Source organism: Anguilla anguilla, chromosome 6 (assembly GCF_013347855.1).
Source record: "Anguilla anguilla isolate fAngAng1 chromosome 6, fAngAng1.pri, whole genome shotgun sequence".
NCBI classification, from domain to species: Eukaryota; Metazoa; Chordata; class Actinopteri; order Anguilliformes; family Anguillidae; genus Anguilla; species Anguilla anguilla.
Window position 1 is genome coordinate 28,225,482 of NC_049206.1, and position 14,719 is coordinate 28,240,200.

Consider the following 14,719-nt stretch of genomic DNA (forward strand, 5'->3'; position numbering starts at 1 on the left):
TGTAGGGAAACTGGAGTACCTGGACGAAACCCACACGGACACGGGAAGAACAGGCGAACTCCACGCATGAACTGTCTGAACTGCGCAACAACAACAAAATGAATAAATATATGTGGAAGACTGCTGTGTCATTCAAACAAAAAAAATAAATTATCATCACGAACAATCAACATGTGCTCTGGATTCAACCGCAAACACACAAACACATTGTATACAAACACAAATGCTGCAAACACATAACCATATTACCTACGAACAAACATGCAAACACACAAACACATTGCCTACAAACACAAATGCTGCAAACACTAAAACACATTCTACGAACACACATGCAAACACACAAAATGGAGAAGGGCAGACCGAAGCAATGACAGTTGAAGTGACATCTGTTCAATAAATATGTCTGTCATTACTCTTCACATCAGAGATAAATTGAAATGAGTGTAACGCTACCACTTGCCTTTTGACTATGAGGCATTGGTCGATATGATTGCATTATGCTCATAAAGCGCACAGTTTCATTTGACTTTAATAATGATTGCCGTTATCCCATCATTATGCCAACATGTTTCCACTTGTACACCATTTTTTTTATGAACAGACCCAGTTGGAGAGGGTTTTGAGAATACATGACAATAGTATTTATATTCAAAAACTAAATATTACAGTCAAAAGTCAAGTGCTGTGAAGAGTGATTACAGGCATACTTATTGACCAGAATATGTCGCTAGAGAGGCAGGTGTCAAATGCTTCACAACACTGAAAAATCAACACAATTGCTTCAGCTGTGTCATTGCTTGGGAAAGATTCGCTCTGCCCATCACTAGTGGGCAGCTCCACACTTAATTGACCGATTGGGCCCTGCTTTTTTATTGTATTTATTTATTTATTTATTTATTTATTATTATTATTATTATTATTATTATTATTATTATTATTATTATTATTATTATTATTATTATTTTAGGCCGGCCTCCACTGCTCCACCCCCATTACAGCACGTTCGTAGAACTGCATAAAACCACACGTGCATCAGATGGTTGCAACAACACTTTTGACCACTGTAAGGAGCATGCAGTTCGCGTAAGTATATGACATTGGCTTTGCTTGTACTATGACAGGAATGTGTTTTTGTATCGCTTTAAAGAAACAACTTATACGTGCATAGGTTGTCCTTGTTTGTGGACTACCAGAAGTAAAATAAAACCAGTTAGCATCGGGAAGTCGGTATAATTGTAACAGAAGGGCGGAAAAATTTAAACAGTAGCTAAATGAAAACGCCTAATATTGTGCGTATGAAGGTTTTTTTTTCTGCACTTACTAATGTTAATAAAGGAAACATAAGGTATGAACAGAATTGAAACAGGTAATGATACTGACTTGTCAAAGCTGGTTGAAATAAAATTCCATAGTGCCCAGGCTAAATATTAGGCTATGTGACTAAATGAGCAAAATCCAAAAACTTACATTTATACCGACTGTCCTCTGCATTTGCAATGTATTTGTTAAAGACATCTACAATGTCTTTAACAAATATTAAACATAATTTAATTACATGTTAATTTTTTTCAACACCATCCGGCAAGTGTCCATAATCTCCAAATAAGAAGCCCTCTCCATGTTCTCCCTGGGTAACGACCCTCCCGTTTTCGCTTTAGCTGGTATTCTGTAAGCATAGAAAAGCAAAAAAAAAAAACGTTGTTATAACAACTCAGAGGCGCATAATTGTAACAGCTGTTGCAAAGGAGGACATCATATTTTTCTTTTTTCTTTTGTTTTTTTTTTTTTTTTTGCTCACCTAGCAAATTATTGACTAAGAAAACCATCCTAATTCGTTAATGACATTTGACTCCTTAAAATTATGCACTGATGATTTGATGATATGATTTGATTTATTACAAGTAAAAATAATGACTTATATTCGAAAATTACTTCCGGAATTGATTTTTTTATTACCCTGCTCAAGAACTTTTATAGAAATATTTCCCTCGAAGGTTGTCGAATCACTCCGTTTTTTGGTACTCGGCAGAGGACTGATTTGCTCCTGTATGAGCCTGAAATGGCTACTGTAGAAGCAATATACAAGCAAGTCTTTGATTTATTTATTTAGTAATTTATTTAATTGCCCCAGTAATGATGTCTTAGGGAGATAAATCCCCAACTAAACTGTTAACTGCATTTCAAAGCAGATCTGTACACAAGGCACAATACAATACATCCTTTAATGATCCTCAAGTTAGTCTCATTGTAACCTACAACTAGTGTAATTTGGTTAATTAAAGAACCTGTTAAGTGATGAAATGGTCATTGATCGCTGATGATAATAAAGTAGCTTAATGTTTGTCCAAATATAGTGTCACAAAATATTGGTTTATTTATGGCACTATTCCTGTTGAAGTACTTTGCTTTTCTTATTGATGGCAAAGAAACTGTAGTGTTTCATTTTTTCGAATTGACTAGTTAACCTTGGGTTATATATATATATATATATATATATATATATATATACAACTAAAACAAGATAAATCAAAATGATAATAATGCAAAAAAATATTTGTGTTGTTTAATATTATTTGGAGTTATATGTCATTGCAGGTGAGTGCAATTCAAGGATCTAATCTGTGAACAACCTGACAGGGACCGTCTTTAACATATTTTATTTTTATTTTTTATTTTTACAGTTGGTAAAAGGTTTCCATCTCCCAGTTGCTAAAATTTATTCTATAAAAACAAAATGCCCTTGATGCACATCTTGCCTCTGGATGGCACATCCATTCTGTTTATTAATCTGATTTGCATCATCCTTATTTACATTCTTTATCACAAAAAAAACAATGAGAATTTCCCACCAGGACCCAGGCCTCTACCACTAGTGGGGAATATATTTATTATGGACAGAAAAAGGCCTTTTCAGACTCTGATGGAGGTAAGTGCCCTACATGCATGTCATACTGTGAGTCATGAACAGGGACATGAGGCTGGAGAGGCCTGCATTTCTTTGGATGTGCTTCTGGGATTTTTTGTGATGTCCTGGATGAGTTATCTCTGTGACTGTGGAGAGATTTTGACAGGCCAGCCACTCCTGGGAAGAATCACTGTTCCAGACAGTGGCTCTCCCTGTGGTTCGTTAGAGTATCAGAGCCTTTTAAATGGTTTTGTAACTCTTTCCTGAAATATATTTTTCCTCATCCCTTATGGAATTTCATTTGATCATGACAGTCTGCTTGTAGAAACTACTTTACACTGATGGTAAGGTTCTGTATGAGTAAGGTTCAGATTCAGCTGGGCTGGCTACAATCAACCCTCTGTCCAGTCAATTGAATTTAATTAGCAATTAAATTTGGTTAAGTGGCTGAGAAAATAAATAAGCAATTACTTTTTCACATGGGTGCTACAGGTGTTTGAAAACGTATTTCATTAAATAAATTAAATAATACTGTAAAGAGTGTATTTTGTGTTTTCTCAGTTTCTTTGTTTAATTCTACATTTTGTTTCTTTGTGACAAATACACAGTAATAGAAAAAATCAGGAAGGGGGCAAGCACTTTTTCATGGCACTGTATATTGGGTGATCCATATAGGCATTACATTACATTCCTTTTTATACATAGACGAGACCAAGTGGAGTTGTTTGGCTATAATGCACAACTCCATGCTTGGCGAAAACCAAACACCGCAGATGACCACAAGGCTCCCATGCCAACCATCAAGTATGGTTGTGGATTTGGATTGAATCCACCATGAATTCCTCTCTATACCAGCATATTCTAGAGGAAAATATGAGACCACATGTCCTACAGCTATAGCCTGGCCGAAAATGGATCATGCAACAATATCCCTAAGCAGCCCAGTAAATCTAATGAGGGCTTTGGAAAGGCCAAGTCAAAGTCCAGACCTCAGCCTTATTGGGATCTTATGGTGGAACCTTAAGAGAGCTATGCACAAAGGAAAGCCCTCAAACACCAATAAGCTGAAGCAGTTTTTTAAGGAGGAGTGGGACAGAATTCCTCTGATGAAATGTAAGAGGCTGACAAACATACAGAAAATGAGTTTAAGGTTATTTCTACTTAAAGTGTTCTAACAGCAACTGAATCATGAAGTGAACTTAATTTTTCAAAGAAGGCTCCTGCATATTGACTTATTTTTGCTTGAATAAATAATGGAAAAAAGTCTGTTATGTTTTATTTGTCACATGAGGTAAGATCTGTCTACTGTTAGTTTTATCTACTGTTAGGTGAAGGCTGGATGAGGGTTAGTTATATCCTAATATGTAAAACTGTAGAACTGGATGAGTGTACTTTCTTTTTCACATTACTGTAAGTGTGTGTGTGTATGTTTGTGTGTATGTGTGTCTACAGCTATATTTTAATATTTTCATTGTCAAAAATGGAACATATTTTGTACACCCTCCATTGCAAGGTTAAGACCACTGACAGTTTTTGAGATTGGTTAACATATTTTGGGGAATTTTGATCATTCTTCCATACAGAACCTATCAAGATTCAGAACTTTCAGTTTGAGCTTGTGAACTGCACTTGCCATTTCAAACCACAGACCTTTGATCAGGTTCAGGTCTGGTGACTGAGTTGTCCAATGCCAAGCATTCATTTTATGGACAATTAACCATTTCTTAGTTGAATTTGAGATATGTGAGTGATCATTGTCTTGTTTAGAGATCCATTTGTTTCCACATTGTATCCTTCATGGCATACATTTCTGAACAAAATGTCTTGGTAGGCTACTCATTGTCTTTCATTAATTCCATTCACCTTATGAAGAGCGCCAGGGCCAGCTGATGCCAAACAACCACATAACTAGGGGCACCATTTTTTCAAAGCAGTTTCAGGCCTCCATTTCATTCATCACTCAGCATGAGAGCAGTAGAGCCATCTTTGATTGCATATGTTATTAAACAGAAATTCTGCCCTGGCCATGCATGTTGATTGGTGAATGAATTTTCAATGAAATGATTCAAAGATATATATCTGAAAAATACAGCCAGTGATTGAACATTTTACTTTTATTCATATGTGCACACTGAGACTTTGGTACACTGGGATGTGTGAATTGTGCAATTGAGAATATGAGTTGTGCACATTGTTGTGGAGGTGATTTATAAGTGCTTATGTCCTGAAAGTCAGCATCATAATCTTAATTTGGATGACCACAGTCTAGCAATTCGGTTGCAATTCAGCTTTGACAATTCAGCTATAAATTTTTGTTTATCTTGCTAGGGCACTAAATGATAAACATTTAAAGTAAAAAATACATTGTGTCCCCTTATTCTGAATCTGCCAATTAAAATACTGGGCGTTCATCTTGTGGTTTTGTTTTTCTTTCAGCTGAAGGAAAAATATGGCTCAGTGTTCAGCATTCAGTTGGGCTTCCGGAAGATGGTGGTTCTGACTGGCTATGAGACTGTGAAAGAGGCGCTTGTCTTGAAAGCTGACCAATTTGCAGAGAGGCCAGATATTCCTATATTCAAACAAATTACAAACGGAAATGGTATGTCCCAGCTTCAGGTGGAAGTTTTTGTTGACATGTGCAAAAGTCTGTGTGGAAGTGTGCTTCTCCTTCATTCTTTTAATGTTTTAAAATTTCTTCTTATTAAAGATTGTACTGATCAAAAATATATTTAAATGTATGTGATTATGGGAAGATCAATGAAGAACAGCAGGTATTCTGTGTTATTTCTAAAAACTAAGGAAAGACAGTGGCCTCCTTATACACTGATGCATACTACCTAGAAAATCTTTGAACCCCAGTTGCAGGAGGAAAAACTGTAAACATTTACTTAGTGGAATTTTGTAAGTATCTTATGTTGGGAAACAGTCTTGTGCAGAAGACCTTTGAGTTGCAAGAGAAGAGAAAAGATACTGACCTAGAAAGAACTGATTTGCTATATCCAGTAATTGTATAGATTCTATTCTATTATATTCTATTAAAATAAAGGAATGAAAAGCAAAGTATTAACAGCAACGGTAATGATATAAACATAGTTTGTTAGAACATGGTGGTGTGTATATGAGTAAATATTTATTTGGATTACAGCATGCACTGAATGCATTTAAAGTGCATGTACTTTGGAACTGGAAGATTGAACAATTGTTCATTATGAGAACAAATACTTGTTATTCAAGTCATGCATATACATTCCTCTGTAAGTGTGTGTAGTGAAATATCTGTCATTGATCTGGTTGTATAAAAAGGATGTAAAACATAATTTGAAGAAGCTCTCTATATGTCTTTATGGTACTGGAGACCTCCCGTAGGCCTACGTACATAAAAAGGATTATTGATTGAAGAGAATAAAAAGGTTATTAGAGGAAAGCATAATTTCTAGTCTTTATTCTTACATCGCCGACTCACCCATCAAACCTAAGAAGAGGTTTTCCTCCACACCTGATTCATATCTGACTAGGAATAGGGTAGAAAATTTCATTTCAGTCAGGACCACTCATGTAGACTCATTTAGATTAAATATTTAAATGATATGGAATGCAATTATTTTGGTTTGGTGCTGAATGGATCTGCACTCACCAGCATTCACTAAGTGGAGTACGATGCATCGCCCCTATTAAACAGGAGAGATGCCAACCACCTCCTCCTTAGTACATTGAAGCAGATCCAAACAACATTACAGTAATTTGGCAGACACTTTTATCAAAAGCGGTGTACAATGAGTGTATACTGGAGGTAACTGGAACAACTACAAAACACAGGTCTGACAAGGCACAATACTCATTATGTAACAGTTGTTCATATCCAAAAAGACATTAAGTCCAGTTCACACAGTAAGCATAGGCTAGGTCAGAGAATATTTTTAAGTCAAAGTAGGAGGCATGACAACAAGTTACAATATCAAGATAACAATACAACTGCATTATAAGTGCTGGATGGAGGTACACGTAATATGGAAGAGGGGGATTTAAGATGATAGGTGATAGATAGTTAGTCCAGGTATAGTCTGAAGAGATGTGACTCAGACCACATTGGAAGCAGTGAACCTGATCCTGGCAGTGATCGGTAGCCAGTAGAGTGAGCTGAGCAGAGGAGTGACGTGAGAGAACTTAGGAAGATTGAAGACAAGCAGCAGCATTCTGAATCATCTGTAGTGGCTGTATGGCACAAGCTGGCAGGCTTGCAAGGGGGGGTGCTTCAGTAATCAAGACGGGAGGTCACCATAGCCTGGACAAGTAGCTGGGTGGAGTGCGTGGTCAGGTGTGCTTGAATCCTCCTGATGTTGTACAGGAGGAATCTGCAGGACCATGATGTTGCCGTGATGTGCTCCTTGAGGTCCAGCTGGTCATCCAGGACCACCATTAGGCTCTTTGCAGAGTGGAAGCGAGTAAAGCAATAATTTTTCGAGCAGTAGCAACAGAAATTACAAAGCCCAACACCAGCAATGGGCAGCACGGGAGAGGTCAGACTGTCGGTTTAAAAAGGCACTCCATTAGTGTGCATATACACATCACTATATGTTCTCATACTCAACCATGTGGTGATATGTGATTGACTGAGTATGAAAACCATTGGTCAGATTTCCTGATCAAACTTGCTGTGTGTGCATGATAATAATTTATTTTTTGACCCTAGGTATTATTTTTGGACATGGGGATTCATGGAAAACTATCCGTAGATTCACACTAACAGTCCTACGTGACCTTGGAATGGGAAAGCGGAATATTGAGGAAAAAATCATCGAGGAATCTGAACACCTGGTGAAGCAGTTTGAAGCAAAAAAAGGTGAAGACAATCAAATCATGAGTGTTTCTGCTCAGTGTAAATACAGATACCACAGGATTAGAGAAAGTGCTTCTGCTCAATGTTTCTAAAGACAAAATATGTGAGCATTCTCAACCAAGTGATTCTACTACAGACTCAACATTCTTAGAAACAAGTTCTACTCAGTATTTGTAATGACAAAACATGCTTAGAAACCACTATAAATGTAACCAGTCTCACCTGGTTATTTCTCAGGGCTTTTTTGAGCATAGGGCTTCTGTTCGCTGTCTTTCTATGTGAAGAAATTATTAGAAACCAAAAACCTTGCTTATGTAGGAATAACAGAATCAGAATGTTACCTTCTTTCTTGAACTCGGTGAAATGGTTGTGCATAATGAACCGTGTAAGTGTAATTCATAAAGCATGAGGGCTATATTATTTGACCTGTCTTTTCTCCCTTAGGTGAACCGTTTCTGACAACAATTCCTATTAACGCAGCTACATCTAACATTATAGTCTCCCTGATTATGGGGAAAAGGTTGGAATATGAAGATGAAATTTTCATTAAACTTTTGACTTTGAACAGTGAGAACTTCAGACTTGTTGGAGGCCCATATATACAGGTGTAGTAACTATTACACTATTCTTTTATTTATTTATTTATTTATTTATTTTTATTATTACATGGACATTTACAGATGCTCTTATACAGAACAACTTACATAACATTTAATATTTTGTTTTTACATAGTATGCATTTATACAGCTGGATATATACTGAGGCAATTCAAGTAAAGTATCTTTCTCAATGGTGCAATGGCAATGTGTGCAATCTTTATGGTACAATGCCTGTTCCTTGCCCATTGTGCTACATTGCCACCTACAAAATGACAAGTTATTATTATTATCATTATTATTGGTAGTGGTAGTGGTAGTAGTAGTAGCAGCAGCAGTAGCAGTAGCCATACTAATAGTAGTACAGTAAAAGTCTAAAAACATTTTGTCTCTAACCGGTGTTTTAGTTGTACAACATGTTTCCTGTGTTGCACCCCTTGCCTGGACCACATTATAAAGTTATAGAACACCAGAATATTCTGAAGGACTTTTTCAGACAGATTTTCATCCAACACAGAGAAGTCCTTGATGAGAATGACAAAAGAAGCTACATCGATGCTTTCATGAGCAAGATGGAGGGGGTAAGACACTGTTTATGTTTATATAATCATCTGTGTTCATATTATATGAATCATCACATATTAGTTGTGTGCATGTGTTTAGGCACATAAGGAAAAAAGGCTTACCCACACACTGGTTTTGAATGTTACCAGTGAGTGTGTAATAAACAGACGTTTTGACCACCAGGTATTATACCTGACAAAGACCTGCAGGTCGAAAGGTTGAGTGTAAATTAAACCCTGACTGTGAAAATTCAAACGCAGGGAGCAGGTAATCCTTTTTTCATATGGTTCTATTTATTTGTTTTCCCTGCCCTGCACCTGTCTACAGTTTTTATGCACAATGTGTCTACAGTGCACTTTCTGGTTTTTCCTCCAAAGGTTTAGGCAACTCTTGCCAATGTGAATTTTAATTGTAATGCATATTTTCTGTTCATTTGAATTTATTTCAGACTCAAATAAACTAAAATGAACATTGTGTACAAAATTTTGGGCACCCTCTTAGTTTCTGTAGTACTTAGTAACACCACCATCTTGTCAGATCTGTGACAGTTTTTTTCAGTTTCTTTAATTTTTTAAACTAATTTTTTCCTCTCTTTCCTGCAGAACTTTTCTAGCTGAGAAATATTCATAGATGTCTTTACATGCATTACATAGAAACACTTAGCTGGCAACAGGAAATGTTTGGAAGCTGTTATAGCTCTGACAAAATGTTTTATTATGTATTAAGTCAGTGTTTCCCAACCGGTGTGACGTCAGGCGAGGTCAGGTGTGCAGTGTGAAAGTGCAGTGTTTTTAATGTTCAAAAGAATTTAAAAAACTTAGATGAACAAATCCCATTCACAAAAGCCAAAATAAATATCATTAAAATGCATATCGCTTAATTAAGACGCCAAAAGAACATGTAGGCCTACTGTTGGCACGTCACATCAACGTCAGTACGTCGCTCGGGGGTTTTTTTTGGTCGGCGTGGTGTGCCATGAGATTCTGTAAATTTGGAAAATGTGCCGCGGAAGGAAAAAGTTTGGGAAACGCTGTATTAAGTGACAGGGTGCGTTAACTGAAAAAACAAAAAGCAGACATGAATGCAAAGACAGTTAATATTTGGTAATTGGAATAGTGTAAGTCCAATAAATTTGTTTTAGCAATGATGTTTGCACTGACTGAGTCCTGAGCCAGATTAGTCATTTGGGGCTGCAGACTGGGGCAAACAGGCTTGAACAGTCTCCCTCTGGGAACCAGGCCTTAGGCACAGCTGTGGGCTGGCAGTACACAGTTGTGATTGATCAGCTACATGGATGTTTTTTAGTTCTGTCAGAGTGACCTGCAGTCATACTTGGCAATTATCTCTGCAGCCTTCACAGGCTTTCGTCTGATGACTGATGACCATCACAAATGACAAATAACAACAATGAGCCATGTGTTGTACCCATGCAAATGTGTTATTAACTGGCAGCAGTGTAGTATAATGGGTAAGGATCTGGTTTTGTGGATCTAAAGGTCACAGGTTCGATTCCTGGGTAGGACAGTGTACCTTTGAGCAAGGTACTTAACCTGCAATGCTTCAGTATAGATCCAACTGTATAATTTGATTAAATGAAAATGCTATGTTAAAGTTGTGTACGTCACTCTGGATAAGAGCATCTGCTAAATGCCTGTAATGTAAGTGAAATACTCTTTATGCGTTTCAGATGATTGGACAGGCAGGATGATAGATACAAATATGAACCAAAGTACACATTTGAATCATCTGCCAATAACTATTTAAAGATTTTGTTGAAATCAAAAAGCAGTCTTAATTTTTGATACTGTTCCTACTGCCACATTAAATCATTTGGCAGTTGTTGTGACCTATTTGCAGATGTAGAACATACAAAAAATTAAAAGGTGGCTTAATTATGGAAATGTATAATTCCTGGTAGTATCAATGTGGTCTTTGTCTGGAGTTGCAGTGATGAGAAGGGTCCAGAATTATGATTGGGAATTCCAACCTTTGAAAAAACTTAGAGGGTAACCTGTCCATTGTTTAAGGTATGTTCAAAGTGATCCCAATGTCAACCCACAGGAAAAGAACCACTCATACTCCCACTTCCACGAAATGAACCTCCTGTGTACTGTCACAAATCTTTTTGTGGCTGGAACAGAGACCACGTCTAGCACCCTTTCCTGGGCTCTCTTGATCCTGATCAAGCACCCCAACATCCAGAGTGAGTTGATGGTATTTTAGAATCCATACTTGTTGCTTTAAATAAATGATTCAGTTAAATCCTGCAGTGAATCAGTAGTTCCACGACTATGGAAGATTGTTAGATAGATTTGTTATTTGTATTTCTTCTGTCCTTTATCAGGTCCTGGTCAAAGGGGAAATGAAATGGCTATTGTCTGATTGTCTATCTATTCACCACAGAGTGGTGAGATATCATCATGTTGTGGAGTGTGTGGACTCTTGTGATTAAGTGGATGAGGCACTGCCTTTTTCCCTTCTTTCTCCAAGAGTGCCACAGATCACTTGAAAGGGGGTTTGCCTTTAAGGGGCTTTGCCAGGTGGGGAGGAATGTGTAACATGCAGTCCAAGCCTTAACAGTGTTTCTCTCCCTGAAGGTACAACAGGTTGTTATCATAAATGCAATCAGAAACACCTCAGGTGTGTGTGCCTGTAAGTGAGACTTCTGCAGTCTGTAGTCCTGCAGGTCTCTCTCCCCCAAAATCACAACAGCAGCTGCTCTGGTAACCACAATCAAAAGGGAGGCATAGGTTGCTTTTTTGGTATCACAGATTTAAACAAAACAACAAAGAGACAGGCAAGCCTTTATTGCAAATGAATTGCATAAATACATGTTGGTATACACATGTTCTTGCTTCATTTCTGTCACATTTTCAGTGAAGGTCCACGAGGAGATTGACAGGATCATTGGAGGGGCGAAGCCCAGAGCTGAGCACCGGCAGATGATGCCCTTCACAGACGCTGTGATTCACGAGGTTCAGAGGTTTGCCGACATCCTCCCCATGGGCCTGCCTCATGAAACAACCTGTGATGTAGACCTCAGGGGCTACTGTATACCCAAGGTTAAATGCAACAATCTGTTGATGTATAAATGCAAACACTCTGTTCATGTATTCTGTATATAGTGCCGTGAAAAGTATTTGTCCCTTCCTGATTTCCTCTATTATTTAATATTTTCAACACTGAATGGTTTCAGATCTTTTGGGAAAATGTAATAGACATAGGGAACCTGAGTAAACACAAAATAAATTTTGAAAAAATTGTTTCATTTATTTAATGAAAAATGTTATCAAACACCCAAAGGTATCAACCATAAAATGTGTTTACTCAGTTTCCCTTGGTCTAATATTACATTTTGTTTAAAGGTCTGAAACCGTTCAGTGTTAAAAAGAAGCAATAATAGAGGAAATCAGGAACGGGGCAAATACTTTTTCACGGCACTGTACATATCCATAATGTTTGGGACAAAGACTTTTTTTTTTCTTGCCTGGCCTGGCAGAGCATCACCAGAGATACTCAGTACCTAATGATGTCTATGGGTCACAGAATTCAAGCAGTCATCGCATGCAAAGGATATGTGACAAAGTAATAAACATGACTACTTTCATTTACATATCATTAATAGGTCCCAAACATCACAATGCCCTGAAATAGGGGGGGTATATATAAAAAGTTCTGGAATTTCTACATGGTGAAATTAAAGTGTATAACAATACCCTTAACAAAACCTGGGAATGTGAATTGATTACAAATCTAAAATTGTGATTACAGAGCCAAATTTAAAACTAAATAATGCCTTTATCCTAAACATTATGGAACTTACACTTTGGAATGTCTGAATTGTTCCCAGAATGACTATTTCCCGTCATTCAAATGAAATATTTTAATGCTTTTCCTTTGAAAGCGTAAGAATGAGCTGTGTTTTACACTTCTGTACAGGGGACTTACATTATCCCACTGCTGAGATCAGTACACCGGGATAAGAACCACTGGGAGAAGCCAGACCACTTCTACCCACCACATTTCCTCAATGAGCAGGGGAAGTTTGTCAAACGAGAAGCCTTCATGCCATTTTCTGCAGGTAATGCCATTTTGCACATGGTAGGGACCAGAGTTGTCTTCAATGTTAATAATGAATTGCATTTATGCAACACTTTCATCTTTAAGCATGTTGTCAATAGACTGAGGCTGGGATCTAATCAACATTTGCCCCAAATTCAATTTCTACTAATAGTTTGGGGAGTTCAGCAATCACTAAACCAAACTTGCTAAATTGAGTTTGTGCAGAAAAAGTGTAAAGCTTGCATTTACATGTAAGTCAAAGTTAAGGACAAATGTTGAATTAAATACAGGCCAGTCTTGGCATTATTAAGACCTAAGTTTGTGGGGAGCGTATCTATGTTCCCAGGGTCCTAGGACCTTGGGAACATAGGACCCTGGGAGAGCACATTTGTAGACCTGGAGAACATAGGACTCTGGGAACATAAGACCCTTTGTCATGTTCCCATTATGTGCCATATAAATCTGGGGAACATAAGACCACCCTGGGAACATAAGACCACCCTGGGAATGACCCAAAGTTTGTGATTATATTTATGCCCTTACCGCATCAAGTTTGACTCCTTAATATGTTCAAATTCATTGAGAGATTTAAAGTTTCAGTAAGCTGAACAGCAAGTAAGAGGAAATGTTTTTCATTTTAACTTCCTTTTCTCTAATATCTACAAAAATAAGTATATACTGTTCATTCATGCCATAATAGACAAAAGGCAGCATACTACAAAATGTAATATTGGTAAAATTCAGTTCAGTGGCTTAAATCAGTAAGCAGTCCTGCTTCTGGATGTCATGGTGGGATTTGACCCTGGCCCTGCTCTTCTCTGGCCGTTGCTAGGCCGCAGGGTATGCGTTGGAGAGATGCTGGCCAGGATGGAGCTGTTCCTGTTCTTCACGTCTCTGCTGCAGAACTTCTCCTTTCACGCTGCTGAAGGGGTGAATGGGGAAGACATCGACCTGTCCCCGACTGGGGGTCTGACCCTTAGCGCCCCGAACATCCAGGTGCGCGCCCTGGCCCGAAACATAAACGTCTAGGTGCCCCTCCGCTAGCACCAGTCTGTAATGCAATCCCAGACCGCCCTCATATTAATCTATGTGTAGGATAGAGACCACTCCTATATTTAAGGGCATTTCATGTCTACTGTAAGCACAACAACTAGATGCCATTAGCTATATAGCTTTAGAAAACATCAATTTGTGGAATTTAATTTTTTCAGAAATACAGCAATTTGTGGGATTAGGTGGTCTTCTCAGGGTCATCCTTGTATCATCACAGGCACCAACACACTAGTTTCCCAGACAGGCACTCTCATTGAACATGTTAGAATTTAGGTGTGGAGTATCTTTTAATTTTAGGGCTGTTAACGTGGTGATGGTTTACATTTTGTCAAATTGTTAAAATGGTGTATTCAACATATTTGTCACAAGTCTATTTCCAATTGAATATCTGAAACACTCCTGTTTTTCTCAGGTAACGGAGTAAAAATACCTTTTTGTAAGTTCCAAGAACGTTGCAAACCACTGAACAAATGTGCATTAAATTTTTCATAGAGGAGTACAGTACTAGTGTAGTATATTATTACATGAGACACTTTTGGGTAAAATGCAGAAGGGAAGAACATTATCAATATTTTTCATATCCACAAATCACCTGATTTTGGCAGCCAGGTTGTAAATAAAAAATGCAGCAATAAGCACTCACTAAACCTGTTATTCATAATATGTATATGCAAACCTTGCCTTTGTACAAAAACATT

At 37.6% G+C, this 14,719-nt stretch overlaps 1 protein-coding gene and 1 long non-coding RNA gene across 2 annotated transcripts; both read left to right on the forward strand.

Annotated features, from left to right (window-relative positions):
- Positions 1–976: 976 nt before the first annotated feature.
- On the forward strand, positions 977–5,665 carry LOC118230816. The gene is made up of 3 exons (XR_004765929.1): positions 977–1,086; positions 2,685–2,929; positions 5,345–5,665. It is a non-coding gene; the product is annotated as an uncharacterized LOC118230816 (long non-coding RNA).
- A 586-nt stretch (positions 5,666–6,251) lies between these two features.
- Positions 6,252–14,520, forward strand: LOC118229678 (cytochrome P450 2K6-like). The gene is made up of 8 exons (XM_035421877.1): positions 6,252–6,270; positions 7,599–7,748; positions 8,190–8,350; positions 8,750–8,923; positions 10,968–11,109; positions 11,784–11,968; positions 12,846–12,987; positions 13,801–14,520. The coding sequence occupies exons 1-8, from the start codon at positions 6,252–6,254 to the stop codon at positions 13,995–13,997; spliced, it is 1,170 nt and encodes a 389-aa protein (XP_035277768.1). The 3' UTR covers positions 13,998–14,520.
- Positions 14,521–14,719: the final 199 nt, after the last annotated feature.